This window comes from Etheostoma spectabile, chromosome 7, assembly GCF_008692095.1.
Source record: "Etheostoma spectabile isolate EspeVRDwgs_2016 chromosome 7, UIUC_Espe_1.0, whole genome shotgun sequence".
Lineage (NCBI taxonomy): Eukaryota > Metazoa > Chordata > Actinopteri > Perciformes > Percidae > Etheostoma > Etheostoma spectabile.
Window position 1 is genome coordinate 7,756,306 of NC_045739.1, and position 22,175 is coordinate 7,778,480.

The 22,175-nt window shown below is 41.0% G+C and overlaps 2 protein-coding genes across 3 annotated transcripts in view; both read right to left on the bottom strand.

Annotated features, from left to right (window-relative positions):
• Positions 1-2,177: 2,177 nt before the first annotated feature.
• LOC116692347 (NUAK family SNF1-like kinase 1) lies at positions 2,178-15,856 on the bottom strand. Its single transcript, XM_032520558.1, has 7 exons — positions 15,229-15,856; positions 10,810-10,930; positions 10,060-10,211; positions 8,392-8,457; positions 5,623-5,742; positions 5,199-5,331; positions 2,178-5,089 (listed from the first exon to the last, which is right to left on the bottom strand). Exons 1-7 carry the CDS (start codon positions 15,556-15,558, stop codon positions 3,897-3,899), a joined length of 2,115 nt encoding a protein of 704 aa, XP_032376449.1. The 5' UTR covers positions 15,559-15,856; the 3' UTR covers positions 2,178-3,896.
• Positions 15,857-16,553: 697 nt separating this feature from the next.
• The window catches only part of LOC116693047 (kelch repeat and BTB domain-containing protein 12), a 6,775-nt gene continuing 1,153 nt past the window's right edge, over positions 16,554-22,175 (bottom strand). For both annotated transcript variants that reach the window (XM_032521716.1, XM_032521717.1), the window contains exons 2-10: positions 21,419-21,644; positions 21,129-21,310; positions 20,816-20,948; positions 19,794-20,027; positions 19,321-19,679; positions 18,961-19,234; positions 17,874-18,021; positions 17,577-17,774; positions 16,554-17,334 (exon numbers count right to left, since the gene is read on the bottom strand). In XM_032521716.1, the coding sequence (XP_032377607.1) occupies positions 17,186-17,334; positions 17,577-17,774; positions 17,874-18,021; positions 18,961-19,234; positions 19,321-19,679; positions 19,794-20,027; positions 20,816-20,948; positions 21,129-21,310; positions 21,419-21,592 (1,851 nt within the window). In that variant the 5' untranslated portion in view covers positions 21,593-21,644 and the 3' untranslated portion in view covers positions 16,554-17,185. The remainder of the gene's footprint in view (positions 17,335-17,576; positions 17,775-17,873; positions 18,022-18,960; positions 19,235-19,320; positions 19,680-19,793; positions 20,028-20,815; positions 20,949-21,128; positions 21,311-21,418; positions 21,645-22,175) is intronic.

Consider the following 22,175-nt stretch of genomic DNA (forward strand, 5'->3'; position numbering starts at 1 on the left):
GTTCATTCAACAGTATTTTAATCCACACGTAAGGGAAGAGAAAGAAAAGCCTCTTGGCCTGCAAGACTTAGGTGTGAATGCCTTCCCCCGTGGTTAGCATTAGTGATCATTGCATATGTTTGGAATACTTCAAAATCTTTAAAGTGCTTGGCCATTGAGTCCATGCTGCTTTGGGAAGTTGTCAATGGGATTGACAGAAGGCCCACACACACAGCATAAATACTTTAAGCTGCTGTCACCCTACAGTTATCATCCTCTGGTTGTTAAAGCTTTGTTTCGTTTCTCGAGCTCCTCAGAGAAGGAGACATTACCGGGATTGTACAACTTACTGCTCAAGACTGTTCACATTTTAAATGAACCATTACCTTAAAACATGACATGCAACTATAAGCGAGGTGATTTAAAAGTTGTTGCAAACTTTTTCCAATCAAAATACACTCTGCCATAATTGCTGAAGCAGTGTCATTTAATCTTTAGCAATGCATTACATTGCATAAAATCATGTTTTTAGGTAAAATATTAAACTGAAAAGTAACTATGACTGTAAAATAGATGTGGAGTAATTTTTCCCTCTGAATTGTGGTTGAGTAGGAAACACTTCTTGTCCATGTTGTCCAGGTTAAGATTCAAAATGCTGGGCAAACTCCATCTGCTGACGACGTTCATGTGAAGTTCATCATAAGCTCCAGCACAGCTGCCAAAGAGATCTTAAGGTGAAACTGTTTTGTCAACAGAAAAAAACCCTCCAACATTATTGTGCTGTAAAAGTTTGCAGATTTTTCTTCTCATATTTGACAAGGATTCCTGGGTAATTTTACCTTCTGAAAATGATTCAAACGACACACACATAAAAAAAAGCAAGTCAAAAAAGTTTGGAAACATGCTTTTAGAGAACAAATACTAATAAAAACATAACTTATTTTGGATGAAAACTGATGACTGACTTTACAGTAATCTAGTAGCCCTATAATTGTCTTTTGCGCAAAGTAACTCCACAGATGGAGTACACTCTATCGCCAGATCAATTCCATACAGCAATGATTCTGCATTTGTCCCACCTAGTAAGTAATGATGAGGTATCACAGAAACTCTTTGGACAGAGACAATATACCCTTCCAGCACACAGCCTGGTCACATTGTTTCATGCAGTGTAAATATTAGCTAAACATACTGTAAATCTTTTCGTAACAGAACAGTCCACGTGTGACGGACTAGATATTACCGCTGTTTTGAACTGGCACTATCTGGACTTATTGCCAAAAAAACAAAGTGCTTTGCTGCCATCAATTAACCATTAAAGTCATTAGACTATGTATTGCAACAGGAAGGACACTAACAATTAAGTGGGTGCTATAAAGTAAGCCCTAACAATATGTCAGCTATACCAGGCTACATTAACAAGACCTGCTGGTGAGCTTTGTGTTTCATCTTAACACTGTGAACACGTGTATGTCCAAAAGAAAAGCATTTAAGGAAATAAGGGGAAAAAATGTATTTTAATAACTTTTGAAGGGATGTTATAGGCCTAAGAGGTTGGTAAATGTTGTTAATCAATTGCGGAAAATGTAATCCTTACCTGACGATAATGATGGGCTCGCTCCATCACACCGAGAGGAGTGCAAAACACATTCTTTTAGAAAATGATTTAGTGAAAGCCAATAAAGGAAATAAAGGCAAAAGGATGCATGTGTCGTGCTCAGTGCCTTATGCTTACTTTTTTCAACATGTAGTTATTAAAATATTTTCACTAAAGCCTTATTTGACCTCTTTTGCTAAGGGTTTTCTTCTATCAAATGCAATTTTGTTTTAAGTACATGAACCATTATTAAAACAGTCTGTAGAGGAAATAGAGCTCTGTGTTTATGGAGGCACAGGACTCTGGAAGTTAGTTAAATGGATAGCTATTGGTCTTTTATAAACAACGTTCCTTGTTCTCTGTATTGTAAGAACTATAGTAAGGGTTAGAATAAAAGGGTGATTTGTCTTAATATGTTATTTTTCACAGCACAACATCTGCACTTCATAATATTTATCTTTACTATTTCAAAGCTGCAGTATGTGCTCAATTCATCTCTCATCTCCAGCTGCTTTAGCTGTTCTCTCACCAGAAAAAAACTGGAAGTTATTTAGGTTCACATAATTTATTATGTAAAACCAGTACATAATTTAGAAAATAATTTATTATGTGAACCCCCCCAAAAATAAATAAACAAAAACAAGGTATGAAGCGCTTGAACAAAATGAACAGAATTCTTTCGTCACAACATGAAATTACAGATTTAAAAGTGCATACATCTACTGCATATATTTCTGTCCACAGCAGCGATAAAAAGCAATGTGATCCATCTGCTATTCACACTGTGTCTGTCGGTGCAAAAGATGTGCACAGTACATTACTGTTTAGTACAAATATACTCAATAATGTGATGAAATATGTAATGCTTAACTTAAACTCCCCATATTTAGCAGTTATAAGCAGTACATAAACTTTTAATAAATGGTTTACAGCACATACATGCAATTTTAAGCATTTATTAATATATAGTCAGCAACAATAACTCCTCTAGTGTGCAAAAAACACATAATAATGTCCATATATCTGCTTGCAACTACATGACAGTGTCTTATGACCCATTTGTTAAATGTAAACATAACCGCAAACGTTTCCAGATTTCCGGAAATTGGCAAAACAAAATTAAGTTAATGTGCATTTTATCCCATTACGTGACTATTAGGAATTGAGAACATCAAGATAAACAGTTAAAAGTGCCATCAAAACTATTGCAGAAGAAGAGGGCGCAACAAGATTACGCAGTTGGAAGAATGCCAGTCAAAACCTCAAACGGTAGAAAGCAATTAAATCTGGCATCTATGTTTGTTTATATGTGTTAGTTTGAGAAACGTTAGTCTTTTCATCAGTTCACACAGATCTGGTGTTTTTGTCTCACATGCTTCAAATATTCATAAAGTCTGTTTTAATTACACTTTGTCGCATTTAGCTTTTGTCGATACACCGACTTTTCTACCTCAGCTAAGTTATACGCTATACTAATAATGGATTCCCATATTTAAGATTGTACTTGGTTATATTTCTATTTCTATTTCAGCATCCAGACTCAGATTTTCAAGGATGTGAATAGGCATGAGCTGGTTACTGGTTTCAAGGTATACCACAGTTTGAAAAAGTCACAGTGTCAAAACCACTAAAATGTATCATACCGTTCCTAAGGTACAGTATGTGCTGTTTTTTTCTAAACAGTTTAGAAATCCTTCTCCCTGCCAGTGTGCAGTATGTTTCAAAATGAAATACATTGTGTTCAATGTAAAAAAAAGTTTTAGTTTTTATCAGACATTTAAAAAATAATACACAGCTGTATAATGTATAGCTGTAATTACAATACACGAATAACGTGAAACCGTAATAGTTTTTGATGAAGGTTATCATATTGTCAGAATCTCATACCGGCCCATGCCTACATCTGAACAGAAATCTGCTGTAAAATCTAAAAAGTGGATTTATTGCAAGTACAGGTGAGGTCAGAGTGAGTTCATTAAACAGACTGTCCATTCTTCCACATTCAGGTCCCATCTCTGCAATTTGGCAGACACTGGATCCCCTTTAGGTGTCACTTTTTGCATTTCCTCACATTTAGAATACAATTGAAATTGCAATAACAAGTTTAATTTATCATTCAATACGGACAAATATGCTTGTTTTTTTTTTCTAACACAGTAGAATGTATGGCAGTCCTTGTTCTCAAGATACAACCATTCCAGAGTTCATTAAAGTCTTTTCAAGATGACAGGCACTGATTGTTTCAGGAGTGAAATAGAAAAAAATGGTGTTTGATCAACCCAGTTCTCCATCACACTAATGTTTCCATTGTTCCTTAGATTTATGTGAGCATTTCCTTCTGTCCTTCTCCATCTTCACCAACTCTATCCGCCTCAGCTCTCCGCTGCTCCAGGTCCTCCTCAGAGCTGAAGGCGCTGGGCTGCATCCCCCGGGAAAAAATCCTGCGCCTTGATTGGGTGCTGAGGTCTAATAGGTCAAAAGAATCAGAGGAGAAGAGGCTATCCTCGCTTACCACACTGGAGGGGCGGCTGTGATGCCCCTCGGCGTCCCCTGTAGCCTGGAGGAGCTGCTGCAGAGCCTCGGGGAATATTGTGTGGGCTGAGCAGTGGTCATCAGGAAGATCCAGACTGCGAGAGAACTTGCCGTTACGTTTCAGAATCCCCTTTCTTCTTCTTACCGCCTCTGTATGCATGGTGGGGCTGTCTTCTGCCGCTGGGAGACAAGTGTGCGGTTTGTTGGAGCACAAATCACCTTCATCACCCCCCTCTTTAACTTCTGCTCCAGGATTCCTTCTGTCTGAAGATGAGACATAACCCGACTCCCCTCCATACAAGTTCTTCAGTATTCCCTTCTTGGGCATTTTTGATGAGGGCTGACTGAATGTAGAGGGAGTCGACAGGCTGCTGGACAGGACATCAGCATGTGTGTGTGTAAGTGTATGTGTTCGAAAATGCTGGGGAGTAGCGTTACATGATTGGGAGGAAGAGTTTTCTTTGGGAGGGCTGTGAAAGACTAAGTCAAAACTCCTCTGGTGTTTCAGAATGCCTTTGGGTTTCTTTCTTTCAATGGTGGAAGAGGAGGAAATCGCAGCAGAGGAGCCACCACCACAAGCTCCCAGTGCAGTCTGGGGAATTGTATTCTCCTTGCGGGACTTCCTCAGACTTGACATTCCTCCACGTACCCTTCCTCCTCCTCCTCCTCCACCTCCTGCATGATCGCTCTTCAGAGGGAAGCTGAAGTAAAAGGAGTGAGGAGAGAGCTGGGCTGGACGGGAGGAATCCGAGGACAGGCACCCTGGGTCAACGGTCATGCTGCTGGTAGCTGCGACCCGGTTCTGCCAATCAATGTAGCGAGCCAGCAGGGGGGAGGGGCATTCTTGGTGTGGAGATGAAGGGCAGTCACACACACTCTCTTCAAAACCCCAGTTTACCCACCAGTGGTTGGCCACGTCCTCTATCGTAGCCCTCTCGTCCACACACACTGCCAACAACCAGTCGATAAGAGCACAGGCGTCTGGAGGGAACAGAGTCAACAGTTATTTATAGCAGCTAAACTGACTAAAACATTGTAATTAACAGGACACTAGTAAGAACATGTAGACGTGGACATTGTAAAGGGTTACCTGAGGGGGGGTTGGGTCTGCGGTAGCGACCTTTGCTGATCTGCTCTGTGAGTGTGGTGAGGCTGGCCCCATCGAATGGCATGCTGCTGTACACCAGGGCATACAGCAACACCCCCAGTGCCCAGCAGTCCACCTAGCACACAAAGACACACATAATGAAGAACATGCCTTGCCAACTCATTACATTCAGGCTTTTTTAATCTAATGAGGTGGTGCATGATTTGTTATCATTTTAAGCATGATAAAAATTACAGCGGAAAATTATCACCAGACTGTAGTTCTTCTCAGCTCTACAGAGCACTTTGCCGTCTTTCAGCTAATTTTTTTTTGGTTTTAGACCCACAACTTTAATGCTTTGGTTGGATGGGGTGCATTGATTAATTTCTCCTGAAGAAACCAGCGAGGGCTGTGTGTGTTGACCCACCTCTGGCCCATGGTAGGGCAGTCCTTTCACTATCTCCGGGGCAGCGTAGAGCGGACTTCCACAGTACGTCTGCAGCAGAGTGCCCCTCTGGAAATGATTGGAAAGACCGAAGTCTGCCAGCTGCAGAGTCAGAAAAAAGGCATCTTATTTATAGGAATTTTGAGTCCCTTGCTACAACTAAATAAGTTAATGTGGTAACTAAACAAATACCAAGTGCAACCAGTCAAGTCCTTTTATTCAGAAAGCCACCTACCCACTGAATTAAAACAAAGTATTCAAAACTATATATTTATTAATAAATAAAATAGACTTATAAAGCAGGCAATGCAACACATAAACCTATTTTTATTTGTTTGCAATCTTATACAAAACCTAAAAAACTAAAAACAATACATACAACAAAAATACAACCCATATCTCAGGAAAAAACATGTATGTTATGCGTCATTTAAATGTTTCACAACTGTGGGCACAAAAGACCAGCCGAGCGTGGGTCATATTTTAGTGCCAAATGAAGAAAAGGGTTAATGTGACAATCACAGATGACATAACTTAAACAGCTGATAACAAAAATACAACTTTGACTTTATGACATAATGGACTAATAGGTTAACACTGAACCCTTTTTATAAATTTTATTTCGCTCATTCACGTCTGCACAAATTCCCTCCTCCTCCTCCTCACGCAATCCAAATTCCTTTTCAGTGAGTATGCACTGCAAACTCTCACCCATGTGGCAAAAACACAATAACTCAAAACAATTCCTTTTTAAAGGAGCCAAAAATAGGTATGCTGCCAGAGGAAGTGTGAGTGAGGAAAGAGGAGAGGGCCAAAAACATCAGGCTGCATACACTCACATAACGGAACAATCACTCACTCGAGGCTGCGGGAGCCATACGCAGACATACCGAGGCTCCTCTCTATCTGAAGATATTATTAACATGAGCACCAGTCCACTATCAGCCCCCCTGGTGTTATGTATGCTCAGTGTGACAGCTTTATTTCTGTGGAACTGAGGTTCAGGGGAACAGAGACCATTACAGATGGATAATGGCACTGTGTATACAAACCAGCCTACAGTTGATATTACAGTACACTTACAGCGGCAATGTGGACAGTTGTGCATTTTATACAGCTTTTCTTTTTACAAGCTAGCATAAACGTGTGTGTTAAATTCTCTATAAAGCTGATACATAGCCCGAGGCTCCTGTACTCATTTCAGTGCTTTGGCAGAGACATTCCTTAAGTGTTGAATGTGTATAAGACGCACTCTTTCTTCTAAAGATACAAATGACTCCTGTACACGTGCCTGGGAATAACGTGAGAAGCCAACGTTTCACACAAATGCTAGACTAAAACAAATTGCTGGTTAATGGTCTACACTGGCTCGCAGCTTGTTAGGGCAAATATTTGAGCCGCCTTTTGCAGTTTTTGTGATAATATCTTGTGGGAAGTAAGTGAAGTTTGATGTAACCAACGGAAATATTTTGTTGGTCTGAGCCAGGATTAAGTCTTATTTGTGTTTTGATACATAAAAGCATAACTATTCATTGTCTTGAATAAATCAGCTGATTCAATCTGGTGAAATTTATCATTTCATGTCTGGCTGGGAAATATATCTTCTGGCTGCATATGTGCACTATGTAGAAATATATAGTGTTTGTGTTATGTGCAGCATGGATCAATTAAGTGCCTAATCACCTATAGTGTCTTTGTGTTTTTGTACGTTTTTGTCACTTTTCTTATCACATAGGCTATAAAGTTAATATGTTTGTACTAAAACAATATATGATTGATGACGGTGTCCGTTTAAAATACTTAATGAATACATTAAGTGAACACTTTCAAAATGCTCCATTCAAAAAAAGAAAGAAAAACGTGAAGATTTCTGCCTCTTTTGAACTGAAAATAATCAAAGCCAAGTTTAGTAGTAGTATATTGTCAAATTAAAATCTGTGACTTCAAATGTGATCAAGACCAACATTTTACCTACCATGTTTGGCTGTGCCTGCCTTCTACACATGCCATTAAACAGCTATCATGCAATTATAATACACACATGCATTGCACAGAGGCTTGGTCATTTCCAACAGCAGATGCTGCAAGAGGCCAATGTTTGTGAACCTGAGGTTTGCGATGAATGAAGAGCGGGCTACACATAGTGTTTTCTTTTGATGGACAGACAGAGTATACTTATATTTAAACTCTCCGATTGCTACTGGAATCCCTTCTTTCCTCATTGGCCATGCACAGCTCCCATATAAGGAGAGGAATACCCAAATAAGGTGAAAAATTACCCCTGGGTCCTTAAGACCTGGTAGTATGTTTGTGCTGGTTCAGTGTGCATGGCTTATCAACACATTAACATGACTGTGGGCTGAAAGTGCTCGAATGTATGTTTTGAATGTGCACTTTGCAATTCAACTTGGAGCTGGCAAGATAAACCATTATTAGCTTGACTATGTGAGGCTTCCTTTCAGGATGCTAAATACAGCGGCAGTGGAACAAGACTGCTTCCAGAAATGTATCTGCCAGTGTTTCATAAAGAGGTAAGCCTTCATGTTCCAAAACAAAAGTTCAATTAGGGGCACAGTGTATTTCACTCTCAGGCCAACAATGCTTTTGTCAGAGACTATTTTTTATCCAGGGATAAGTATTTTGTTATAGTGAGGACATCCTCATTTATTTCCCAAAACATGCATCATTATCACACTTCATTGTCAGAAAGGGATATGAAGGCTCAGGTTGTTTGTGGTTTATAGATCTTACCTTAACATTGAAATCTTGGTCTAAAAGGATGTTCTCCAGCTTGAGGTCTCGATGCACAACACCGTTCTGCAAGAGAGTAGAAGCACGTGAGGTCCTGCGCTGCTCCTCCCTACCGTTTACAGTCAGATGTTTGAAGGGTCTAAAAGATACAATATAAACCTGCCTGTGGTGCATGAGGCGTTTATATATTTTTACCATTAACATTCCACTCAGGCCTCGTGTGGCAGGGCCGCATGTCTAACACGTGAAAGGCTCTCAGGCTGTTTAATCATCAACAGCTATGAGGAAGTGCTTTGTTTGGGTTAATTAATCTGATGAGATGCAATTTGATCCCCTGATGCCATTAAGCACCTGGGAGCCAACAACGGGCCACAGAGTGTAGACAGCTGTGGAGCCTGGTGAAGAAGACTACGCTGGATGTTTCCATGACATTGAATAGCTAGAAAATCATAAGAAGAAACAATGCCGTTAGAGATAACTGTGACCACCCAGGAAGCCGTGTGATGCAGGGAAACTCTAAATGTTGCTGTCAGTATATCTTAAAGCCACTGGCTGATGAGCCAGAATAGCCTCTTGTCTTTTGTTAATTACATCATCTTCAGAACACTTAAGTGGAGGAAATGACCTCAGACAATGTTTTGTTCTCAATATGTACAGTATGTATGCAAGAGAAGAAAAGCAGAAGAAATGAATCAATGTGATTAACCAGGTTATTATTCTTGCTATTTTTAAAGGACTATGAACGGATTTGGAGGACAGCACAACATTTTTTTTATTTTCATTCTTCTTTTGAAGCCTCAATAATCCCTCCATGTGCCCTGCATACCTCAGAGGCAAATTCAATAATTCATTCATGCTGGAACATTCGTGTCTATTTTGGGACAAAATTTGAGGGCATGAGGAGCACAAAATCCACCTCCGCGTCTACTACAAAGCTACAAGAGAGGAATGATAATCTCTGAGTTTAATATAAGGGATTGAGGAAGAAGCCAAACTGCCAAAATAAGAATTTCTTTCATATCCAACTCAGCTGACTGCAAGACACAGATAATAGGATGTATGTATTTCCTTGGTAATTCCTCTGTTATTGCATAGCTGTTGAATTCTAGCCAGGAAACCAGACGGATCTGCCAGTTCACATTTTGTTTTCTCTGGTAGATACGTCTGGCTGCCCTCCCATTCAAACTGAAAGGTACCTGGACTGGGCTAATCGCAACCATTTGCCTCACCTGGGGCTGGTTTAAGACAATGACTGACAGAAGTGCTTCACGCTTGAACTGAGGTACTGGACGTAACTGGCATTCTCCAGAACAATGCACCAGGCTCACGAAACTCAGATTAAACTGTTTAACTAGACAGTGCTGATCAAATATGTATCAAGATTCTGTTACTCTATTGCCCATTTCTTGCCTAAAGGCGTTTGTTAAATCTGTCAGTGTGTGACTCTGAAAATTAATCAAGGCTTTATGCGCTCTTAACCCAGAGAGATTTGAAAAAAGCAAGTCAAGTTTTCCTGTAGTATTAGGATTAGGATTTAGTAGATTTAGCGGTACTTTATTGGCTTGTGCACAGTTGCACACGTGCCTACATGTGGTTACCAAATTCACATTAAATTCCAGTGGTGTATTGCAGGAAGTGTGTATATGCAGTATGTGTGTGTTTGCAAACCTTGTGGCAGAAGTGGACAGCAGATGTGATTTGTCGGAAGATGCCTCTGGCTTCTGTTTCAGGCAGTCTCCCCCTCTCCTGAATGTAATCGTACAGCTCTCCCCTGCTGGCATACTCCATCACTATCACAATCTTATCCCGGCTCTCAAATACTGCACAGGACACAGGACACATTTACAGGTCAGCATAATGTAGATGTGTTTATATGATATGATAACCTTCCCTATACAACAATAATAGATGCTACTTTGCATTCTACATCTAATAAACTAAGAAGGAACCAGAAATCGGACATACTGTTGGTCACATGTACGAGTTTCATGAGGTGAGATTCTTACTTCTTAGTTAAGTGAAGTTAGTGAGTTAGTGAGTATTTACAGTAGCAGATTGGTTTATGTGGGGCCAAATCAATATAAGCTACAGACTGTGTCGCTCATTATTTTTGGACATCAACGGAGGTCTATGACAGAGAAAAAAGCTACATTAGGCTTTGGACAGATTAAACAGATGCGGTACGCTTATTTAATAAGGTCAATTCGTTCTTGGTTTTGGTGATTAAGTAGAATTTGTTCATAAGCAAAAAAAAGATTATTATATATATATATTATAATAATATATAATTATATTATAAAATATATTTTGCCTCATGTACAGTAACTTTCTTTGAAACATTCTGAGTTTAAAAATCAGTCTGGTAATGAGACCAAATAATAATTCACTATGATATTTGGGTTGCGTTTTCAGACTGACCCTCGTAGAAGCGTATGATATTGGAGTGCCTGAGCGATGCGGTGATCTCAATCTCTCTCTGGATGTGAATTCTGTCCAGGGCGTCAGTGATGCGCTCTTTGCGCATCGATTTGATTGCCACCTGAGAAAGAAGAAACTGTGTTGAGTCTGTGCATGTCACATGAACTGTGAAAAATGTCTTTGTGTTCATATAACACATATTTGGATTACACAATCTTTCATAGCAACAACACAGTAGTAGATTATCAGGGGACTGTTGTAACCCTGGTGATACTTTGCACAACTCTTGTTTTTGCAGAAGATCTGCTGCCATCAAACAGATTCCTCTTCAATTCCTTCTGCTGAAAGCTCACCAAATTACCTAATTTATCCCTTTACCAACCTCTCAACAACTCAAGTCATAAAATAGTGAACAAACATAAAATGATAAAAATAATGAATGGACAGTTTATGTATTACGTGCATGGAAACAAAAAACATTCATACTGTTGACACACACACACACACACACACACACACACACACACACACACACACACACACACACACACACACACACACACACACACACACACACACACACACACACACACACACACACACACACACACACACACACACACACACACACACACACACACACACACACACACACAAATAGAATCTGTGGGTATTAAAGGTGATTACGTGGGTTTTAAGGGCTGGATGTGTCTCCTGTGATCTGAGCACGCTCCATGGCAGAAGGTTGACAGCTGCACTGTTCACACTCTGTTTCCTTAATCCCAGGCACTCACTGTACCCCGATTTAACGCCCAACCACTGAACACACATATGGGAGACACAACATGAGCCCCTAAACCTCTTTGGATGAAGTAATGGTCACCAAAATGGCACCACACAAAGACAAAACAGAGGCGGACCAATGAACACACATCAGGGTGTTCTATTTAGAAATATTATAAGCTAAAAAAAGAGAGTAAAAACATGTACTGTGCAGATGAGGCTACAGGGCTACTTTGTGAGGTTGACATCCTAAAATGATCATACCACTGTATAATTCTGTCAATTCTACAATGTCCCTATTGACACGCAGGCCTCTACCCTCGGTCACAACTCCAGCACTCTCAGCTACTGGAAAAAAATGTCTACGAGACATTGGAACAATTCACACGCTCCAGTGCAATGGTTATGCAACACAACACAAACACACTCCAGGGGACTCTCCGGACTGACCTGACCTTCTATAACTGATATGACGCTATCCAGTGAAGGAGAATATTCAAGTTTTAAGGTTTGTATCTTTTATACACCAGACTGATGTGGCATCTGTGCCTGGCCAGGAGTACTGGGACATCCGATTAGGCCATACATTTTCAGCGGTTGTGGAGCTATCAACGTGTACGCATGCATGCTCATGTTTTCTGACCCCAATAACCTTCTGGCTGTAAAAGCAACTTGAGGAAGAGAAATGGAGCTAGAGCAAGGCGATATGGAAGATTTAAAAATTTCACAATAGTTTTTACCAAATACCTTGATATCCATACCGCCATAATATTGTAGTGTTGACTATTTGTGCTTTCACAAAATACTTACACAACGAGATTTTTAATAAATAATCATCAGTAATGTGGATATAATGACTCAAAGTTACAACAGTCTGGTAAGTTCACAAAATTACATAACTTTAATGTAATGCAGCCTATAAAACCAGGAAAAGACAACACTTATGCAATATCCAACATCTAAGACAATACCTAGTCTCATATCACAATATCGATATATCAATATATTCCCCAGCTATAAATTAAGACTATGAAATGAGCTGCAGGGAGGGATGTAGGCAGGAGCTAACAGGACAGGTAAACAGAAGAGATGACGTATGTCAAAGTATGTGGACTTAGGGCAAAAAAGATTGTTTCTTACTGTCCATCTAAGCTCTGACTGACCCCCTGGACTGGGGCATTAAGGCCTGATCAGCAGAGCACAGAGAAAAGAGACACACACTGGGCCCAGGGCATTAAGCATTTTTAGAAGGGCACGTGTGTAGAGGAAGTGTGGGTATGATCTCACCCTTGTGCGTACAAATGTTGTATGGCCTCTAAAGTATCCTTCTAACGAACAATATCTTAATGTTCATGCACATAATGTGCTGCATTTGAGATATCAGCCAAAAACGCCAAACTGTAACAGGATGCATGTAGAGAAACATTAGTAGCTCTCTGTCTGAGTCATGCAAATGAAATCAGATATTCTTTTGCATTATTAGATAATGTGTGTAATAGAGGAACATACCGTATATGTTGTAATGGTACAGCCAATACAGATGTGCAATATGTACAGAGAGATGCATGATGTTCTGCACAGACATATGAGACTTCATATAAACCAGACAACGTGGCAAATGTATTATTTCTCTCCTCTTCTTCTCTTTCACATTTATTGTGGTGGCTTCAGTACACTGGTTGTGTCTTGACAACAATGTTCCTTTAGTGCACAACTTTGCAACCTGATTGAATACAGGTGATTTGCTAGTGTCGTAATGGGGATTGAGGGGTGACTTCCTGTCTTGTTATTCTCACAGACAAACTCATGGACACACATGTACACAAGGGCACATTCCCAAGAGTCTGAGCATCCCTATGGATCCTTGTTGCATCTGTGAAAGATTAAAGAGCAGGATTATACAGGCTCCTTGCCAAATAGACCCTTGACCTGACCGTCCCACTACAAACACACAAACATGCATGCACGCACGTACACACACACGCACAACCCCTTGCCATGACCCGGAACTACAGTACTATGCTGTGTATAGATAAAGCGTGAAATTAAATGGACAATTACACAAGACAAGTAGGGCCAGACAAACTGTTTCAGTATATATTTCAGCTAGCATGGTTTGCTTTCCCATGAATACTCTTAAAGACAAACGGCTAGTTAAAGCAATTGTTTGACATTTTATGAAATACTTGTACTTCTCTTTCTTGCTAAGAGTGAGATAAGAAGATTGACACCACTTGAGCTAGTTACAAGTGAAAGTTAAAAGCTGAACATATCTGATGAAGTAACTTTTTATAAACATCAAAACAAAAACATGTTATTTTTATTGTAATGTGGTTCAGCTTTCCATACAAGTCAGGCTGCTAGCCAATGTAAGGGACCTACAGTACAGATTAGTGGCCCTGCATACCCAAGACTTGATATTCATCATCCCTTCCTTCCATTTAATGCTGTACATTAGTCAGTGCCTGCAGTAAGGTAGAACAACAACTCAGACATTTTACAGGAACAATCTCAACTCAGCTCTTTGCTGTAATCTCAAACCTACTGTCTCCTCCTTGCTCTAAAACTGTCTCCTCCTTTGCCCTCCTCAAACAACAGCCCCCTTGCCTTGTTTCCAAAAATAATGTCAAAGAATCTTTGGTATGTGCTGGCTACTGCGCCCCCCCCACACAAACATACACACACACACACACACACACACACACACACACACACACACACACATTATGTAACATTATGTCAGTCTCACTTCCACAAACTGATTGCAGGAAAGATGCAAAAAGATTATCCCCATTATAGTACTAAAGAAACAAGGGGAACTTGAGACTGACGGGGATCTGTCTCTGGGGTTAGATAACAGCAAGTAAGGAATTAAGCTTGACTGTATACATAAACCTGTGTGTGTGTGTGTGTGGGGGTGGGGTGTGTTGTGGTTGTGTACTGGTAAAGGTAATAACAACTCAATTGGAGAGACCTATTGAAGTAATTATATCCCCTGTTCAAGTGCTCAGTGAGTCAGACCAAAGCATCTCAGCCTGGCAGCACAGGAATCAAGAATTGGGTTCAGCATTAGCCCATGAGAACACCACACACACACACAACACACACACACACCCATACACATACACACACACACACACACACACACACCACACACATCTATGAGCTAAACTCCACCTCCAAATTATATTTAATAACCATGGGCATTATTCTAAGAGCAGCAACAAAGTCTCTCTCACCACACAAACACGCACACACACATATGCACACCACCACACCACACACCACACCACCACACACACACCACACACACACACACACACACACACACACACACACACACACAGAGAGACTGCTGAATACCTCCTGCTGAAGACAAAAGCATGAGCAGCATTTCACACATTACATTATCTCTATAAAGCTTTTGGTTGGAGGTTAAGAGGTCAAACAAATAAATAAAGAAATAGGTTCTTGATAGTGTACATTTACCCTTCTTCACATTATCATCATCATAATCATCATCAATAGCTATATTTCTGCGTGTTAAATATTTAAGATTATATAAGCATCTATTAGGCACCATAAATATATATATATTTTTAAACTTTATTTTGCAACATGTTTGCTAAAACTCACCGTCTTTAGGCTTGCTCTTTCTACCGCCTTCTTCACTTTGCCATAGGTGCCTTTCCCCAGAGTCTCCATCACCTCGTAGCGGTGTTTCAAGTTGTGTTTGTGCTGGTGCTTCTTCACTTCCATCGGCGCTGTGGCAGTCGGTGCCGAGCCCACCACCTCCGTGTCTGAGTTTCTCAGCCACTTATCCGCACTGCATGGACGGCGGCTGCCCAGCTTCGGGGACTCCTCACCGGCCCGGTGGCCGCTGGATGTCGCGTTCCGCAGACAACCGAGCTCGGAGCGGTCGCTTGTGTTCATTGCGCCTCTGCTGTGTGCCTCACGTCTGCCCATCTTCTCTGCGCACCGTGCGCACCTGTCAGGAGCACCCGTTACTGGGACTCAATCCGCAAATCACTTTGAGCACCGAACAAAAGCAGCCAAAGCGCTTGTCAGTGACCAAGCAGTTGCCCATGGAGAGCGTTATCAGAGCAACAAACTAGTCTAACGGCTAAATATCAGCACATTAACAACACCCATCCGATCCATTCGACTCGCAGCAGTGTTGTTCTTCATTTACCCTTTCAAAAACACAGCAACAGGAGCGATGGGAACCACATGGTCCGGAGCAATGGGCGGGGCCTCCTCATTCCAAGGCCAGCTCTCATAGCAACATCCCGGCGCGTCACACACATTTGAGATAATTTTGGGTTTTCCGGGTAGGCCTACTGTTTATTTGAGCGGCTCAGTAGCAGGACAGAGGAGACGAAGGAATGCATGGAATGTCATGCGGGTCAGACACTCACCCTAAATCCACCGCTTCAGTCAGACATGAATGTGACGCATTGCCATTCGGGAACTCAAAAAAATATAAATACAAAAATGTAAAAATAATTTCTTGAGAAGACTTCGAGGAAATTGTGAGGAAGCAGAGACTTTGAACGCTACCAAAAAGGGTAATGGTGGTTGATCAAACCACACGATTAAATTCATTTGTTTTATTTAAAATCCAAACTTAACTCATATAAATTTATTACGCCACATATAACCTTATAAAGAGTGATTATAGGATTACAGGATACAAAAGATAGATACAAAACATTGACTGTACAGTTACAATTTAGTTCTTGTTTGTAACTGTACTTGCTGGCTTTAGAATGTGGGTTTCATTTAAATGTTTTAAAGTCATTATTAAATGGTTAATGACCCAGATACACTCTATATCCAGCATTCCTTCTTAAATAATTTATATAACTTAAAGGACAAAGCAAGCTAATTTGGAAGATTTTATTCCGCCATTTGCTCACATTAAAGAAATAGTTTGAAATTTTGGAGAATCTGCTTAATTGTGTTCTTACTAAGGGTTAGATGAGAAGATCAATACCACTCTCTACGTGGTGATTGATAACATTCTTCTCATCTGACTCTCTAAGAATGCTAATAAGCCAATTTTCTCCATGTGAAAAACTATACCTATAAAAAGGAGGGAGGAAGTGCGCGCCACCAGAGGCTGTAGTTCGCATCCTGTCTCCTACCAACAGACCAACACTGGTTTCTTCTAACCATGACCACAATATTTCTCTACTCTTATTCTACTAGTTTAAATTCCTTGAACTAAACCAAACCTTAATCATAGCTGCGGAAGAGCAGACAATGTTCATATGAATAGTTTTTGTAAAGGTCACATGGGTCTTTCACAAAGAAACTAACCCAATTTTGATGTTTAGGTATGAGGATCTGTTGATGGTTAGAAACATTATACATATAAAAAGGCAAAAGCTTTGCAGATAGTTTAAAACAACACAGAGTATTGCTGTTTTTTTTTGGGAAGTTATTCAGATTTGACATTCCTCTTGACCTTCCTGTTGATGCATGTGAAGTCTAGGAGTCATGCCAGGTTTAAGTAGGTTATGAGGACAGAAACTCATTTCCCACACTTCCTGTCTCCAAGCATTTTTACTCAGAATCAGGAGGAGCTGTATTAGGGTGTGAAGAGGTCTCGAGGATTGAGGTTAGCCACCAGACAGACGTCATAGCTGTCATGCATGGCTGCTCGTCTTTCCACCACCGTCCACACATTGTCTGCAGGGTCCATTTGCAAAATCTCCTTGGTGATGACTTCATGACGGCCTGCAGACATGAGAGAAAGTATGTAAGTTATGGCTGACCAAAATCTAATTTCCAGAGATACTGCCTCATCAGTTAGCTGGAATTCCCTAACTCGGATGCAGACCCAAAGTGTGTCTTGTATTTGTGCAAAGGCCGGGTTACCATGAAGTTGAACTTATTAAGGAGAACTACTAAGAATTAAGAGAAAAGGCTACACAAACAAGCTGTTAAAAAAAGAGTTTGAGAGACATTAACCAACTGACCAGCCCCTTTGTAGTATCCACAGAGGTAGAGCTTGCCCTCCACAACTCCTAAATTGGAGGCGTTGGTTCGGAGCGTGAGTAAAGAAGTGGGCAGCATCGGCCCCGCTCTCCAGGTGTCTGTGTCTGGGTTATAGATCTCCACAGAGCTTAGAGAGCGACGTGATTGTCCATGATCCTCTCCATCACAACCTATACCACCTTTGAAGAACACACACACACACACACACATCATCTGGCTCCATTTTCTTTTCATATAGAAAAAATACTTAGGACCACAGTACTGTCTCGTAGTCTGACCTACTATGTAGATTTCTCCATTGAGGACAGCTGTGCCGCAGCAGTACCTGGAGTACTTCATCCTGGCACGCTCAGTCCACCTATCCTTGCTGAGGTCAAACTGAAACACACGGTTACTCAGCTTGTCAGGCTCATCATCTGGCTGGTGCTGAGGCAGGAGAAGAGAGAGTTGGACCGAAAGGGGAAGAAAAAAAATTGAAATTGAGTTGAGAAATGAGAAGCAGCTGAGGGGAAACAGAGAAGGACTTAGAAGGCAACCATTAGACTCAATCTTACACCCAATCTTACATCATCTGACTTTAAATCAGTGAGTTGCTTTAAAACCCTCGTGTGTCGATTTTTTGTGTGAATATAACAAATTTCTATTTTGGATGTTTTTAAAGCAGTTATTGTGTTTACCAGTGAAATAAAAAAGATGTTAATAGCATAAAAACTAACAGCTATAATAGCTATAGTGTACCATGGTGTGTTGAGGTGAATGTGTGGAGCTCGACCTGGGCTGACATTGGATTCCCAGCTTGAATTATTATCGCGGTCCTGCCCTGCTAGAGGGCGTCAACGTCTTTTCAAATCTGCACAAAGAGGATTTAAAGCACCTGAAAAGTATTTTTCTATAACATTAAATATATAAATGTAAAACAATTAATGTTAAAGTTCAGTAAAAAACACAATTAGTTATTATTTATTAAGTTATTAATAACTCAACTAATCTGTTTAATAAGGATTGTGTGGGTGTTCAAATGTGAGTGACAGGGCTGGCAACATAAGAAAACAACTCACATTTTGATTCTAATATTGCTTACACTAATCCTGATTGGTGCACCGAAATATATGACATACATCTATTCCTAATATAAAATGGTGTGTCCTAATAGAAAATGGTGTGTTCCTGTCCGGACCCCATCTTAATAATGTTACTTTTCAAGGCCTTTAAATAATTAAGCCTTTTACCTGAGAGGAAAGTCTGTTTTTCGGTTGTCAACCTTAACCTGACAATAGACCAGTGTCTTCTTGACACTCTCCCGCACACCTATCTACTGCAGAGTTAATACTGACATGCAAAGTGTTTTATGACAGGTCTGTGTACCTGTGGTGTCCACCCCCCCAGCACATAGAGATACTCCTTCAGGCTGATGGTGCAGTGGCAGGCTAAGAGGAGAGGCAGAGGGGCGAAGCTGAGCCAGCTGCCTCCTCTCTTCAGCGACCATCTCTCCACACTGTCTGTGATGATGTAGTGATTGCGCGATTTCATCTGACCTCCTATCATATACAGAGCATTACCTAACAGCCCTAAAGCATACATGTCCCTGTATACTGTGGAGCACAGCTCCACCCAGCTGTTCTCCTCCGAATTATCGTACCTGGAACATATACAGGCAGTTTAGACCAGATTTTGAATGCAGTTGCATTCAAACAGATTCAATTTCACATATGTGAGCACACACACCTGTAGATATCCACCCTCTTTATTCTGTGTTGGTCTTCTGCCTCTATAGCCACCACTATGTTGTTGTCTTGTGTCACTACCCCAGCAGTGATCTGCCCCATACCTCCACAGCCCCTCAGTGGAGATGGGATGTAGTAAGTCCTTCTACCATGGGGGGAAAAGCAAAAACTAAGGTCAGCAAGTCCTCCAAGATGGGCAGGGACCCCCTCCTTATTCACCCCACCCAAGCAAAGCAGCAGGTCGGTGGTCTCCATGCCGTAACGAAGGGCCGGACGAGGTGGAGCTGACATCTCACAGAGACCTGAGGTCTGGAGAGCAGCGTCAATCATTCCAAAGCACTCAGCATTCCTTAGTAGTACCTGGAATATTAATGTACAGGCATGGTAGTCTGACAATCTAATAATCATTTGATAAATGTGGATAAGGATACCTGACTGTTATTATTTGTCCCTTCTCTAACTTTCTTATCTCACCGGGTTTCTCCGCCTGGCTTTACGGAGGAATCCAGGGTCCACAAGTTCCAGTCGGACACACCTAAGTAACTTCACAGCCTGGGCTTCGCTTTGGGAGTCTCCCTTTCGCCTCTCCACCCAACGCAGCACCAGCTCCAGCACCACCTCCTCCTGTGATATGTTGAGGTCATCTGAACCCAGCAGATCCCCAAGACTTTGGGCATCCAGCTCCAGCACTTCTTCTTCCTCGCAAGCCTAGAGACCGCAGCACAATAGAATACAGGGGATGTAACCAATGGTAATGACAGTATGCCGTGGGTGGCAGCAAAGAGTGATTTTGGTTCATGTTTTGTTTGTTTGGTTTCTACCTCTCACCACTTGAGGTGTGCTGTCAATTTGACAAAGAGGTAACTGCACTCAGGTGTTGCATGAATGGAGAAGCAAACGGTTTTTTATACGTGTGGTAGATGCATGTTACATTTTTATTTATGAACAAAAAGTAGTAGGCTACATTAGGAACAATGTGGCTGTATTTATTTTGATTACAAATGTCATAATAAATTGTGTTGTTATTAGAAACACTGGACATTTTGGTCATTTATTAGTCACATTTAAATCAAATCGACTTTGCAACCATGTTAGCATTCTTTTGAATGGCAAAGCCAACGCAACATATTGTAATTCCCAAAATGCCTCAACACCTCAACATTGTGCAAAAAAGGTAAGGGATTTCTGCCACCTAGTGGCAGCATTAAAGTAGCCAAAAAATGTGAGAGAATGTGAGAAGCAGAATGTTTTGCAGTGTGAGAGCATCATAAAATAGCTGTCTTGTAGAGCAACAGATTTTTTCCTGAGCCTTGAAAACAGGTTGGTCCTATGTGGCCTGTATAGACATATTAAACAGCTTTTATGTTTATAAATTAAAATCAGGCCATATCATTTCCAGGTCCGGTAACACATTTGATCTTGGAGCCAGGAATATTTATATTTTAGGCTCTATTTTAGAGAATAACTTATGAATCTACCAAAAATGACAGCCACACCTGTGCAAAGTGTTGGCAGAGGTATCTCAAGGCACAGTCAGCCAGACTTGTAGCCCCTAGGTCTCTGGCCCAGTGGTACAGGCCGACACAGTTGGAAGGGTCCATATGAGCCTCCATGTGGCTCTGACACAACCTGAAGCAGAAGGTTGTGATGGTAACAGAATATTATCAGTACTTGTTCAGTTATACTTTAGTTCACTGTCCTAATTACTACCTGGACACCTAACTACTATGCTAAAATTACCTTGATGCCCCTAATGTCTTTAATGTTACTTTATTGAAATACTGATTGCTTCCCAGTCTCTTTTCCCACCTGAAGGCCCCATCTACATGGAGCAGGAAGGCAGCAGCAGCCACTCCCTGAATGTTGCCACTGCAAAGGGGGAGTTCAGCTCTGTACATGTAGTCTAGTAGCAGCTCCAGGCTCTCAGCAGGTGTGTCTTTAAGAGACACCTCTCTTTCCTGGGTCTCCTTCAGGCCACATGTAAACATGGCCTGAACACAGAGATTTAAAATTACAGTCTTGTAGTAATGTCAACATATTTGTAAAGTTTTGCATCATCTTGTCTTTTTCAAAACAATGTATGTGCATAGCGTCTGTACCTGGAAGTACGGGCTGAAAGCAGACAGCACCACCTTGTGGCAAGCAAAGGGGGTCCCCTCTGCCAGCAGCACCACATCAGTGAGCTCCTCAGCTGCCCTCATCCTCTCTAGCTGCCTGAGCAGAAGTAAGCCATGTTCTGCCTGAGCAGATGAGTCCAGCACTGGATCATCCATGGACTCTTTTTCTGGATATCTGTAGTACTTTTGTCAGCATACAGATGAAGACCTTGTGGCAGAGTAGTACCAAGCACACATAAGAGAGAAAAGGAGGGGAGAGTTTGGTTACACACTTTTAGTGCATGTGTCTTAGCAGAAATTGGTACTTAGGGGTTTGGACACTTTCCAGTGGGTTAAAACATGAGATGATTATTGTGTTAGGAAACAAGGGTAAGGCAAAGTCACATATTTTGCATAATGTCATTTTCATATTTTGGACTTTTCTCGGATATTTGCTTTGTTTGTGAAATATTGGACTATTTGATCTTTCAAACAGATATTCAATTTAAGCCATGTGAGGAGTTTAGAGCGGAAATGTCACAGGCCATAAAACTTTGTAAAAAAAACCTATTTATTTTATTCTAAGGTTTGTAATGTGACCATATTTAACAAAACTAATCTCATAGTAAACTGACCAAGGGGGTAAGCGAAAGCGTACCTCCAGTGGGAAGATTCTTAGGCCAACAAGCCATCCCCTGCTGTAAGCATTCCATTGATTCCCAATAATTTTGGCGTCACTTTGACAGCGAATAACTTTACA

What these genes read in the sequence shown, in the direction of transcription:
- LOC116692347 (XM_032520558.1), bottom strand. Translation starts at nt 15,558, where the DNA reads ATGGGCAGACGTGAGGCACACAGCAGAGGCGCAATGAACACAAGCGAC. An exon ending in AAAGAGCAAGCCTAAAGACG is followed by an intron (nt 10,931 to 15,228) that starts GTGAGTTTTAGC and finishes CTTCTTTCTCAG; the next exon opens with GTGGCAATCAAATCGATGCG. An exon ending in CAGACCCAACCCCCCCTCAG is followed by an intron (nt 5,090 to 5,198) that starts GTAACCCTTTAC and finishes TGTTCCCTCCAG; the next exon opens with ACGCCTGTGCTCTTATCGAC.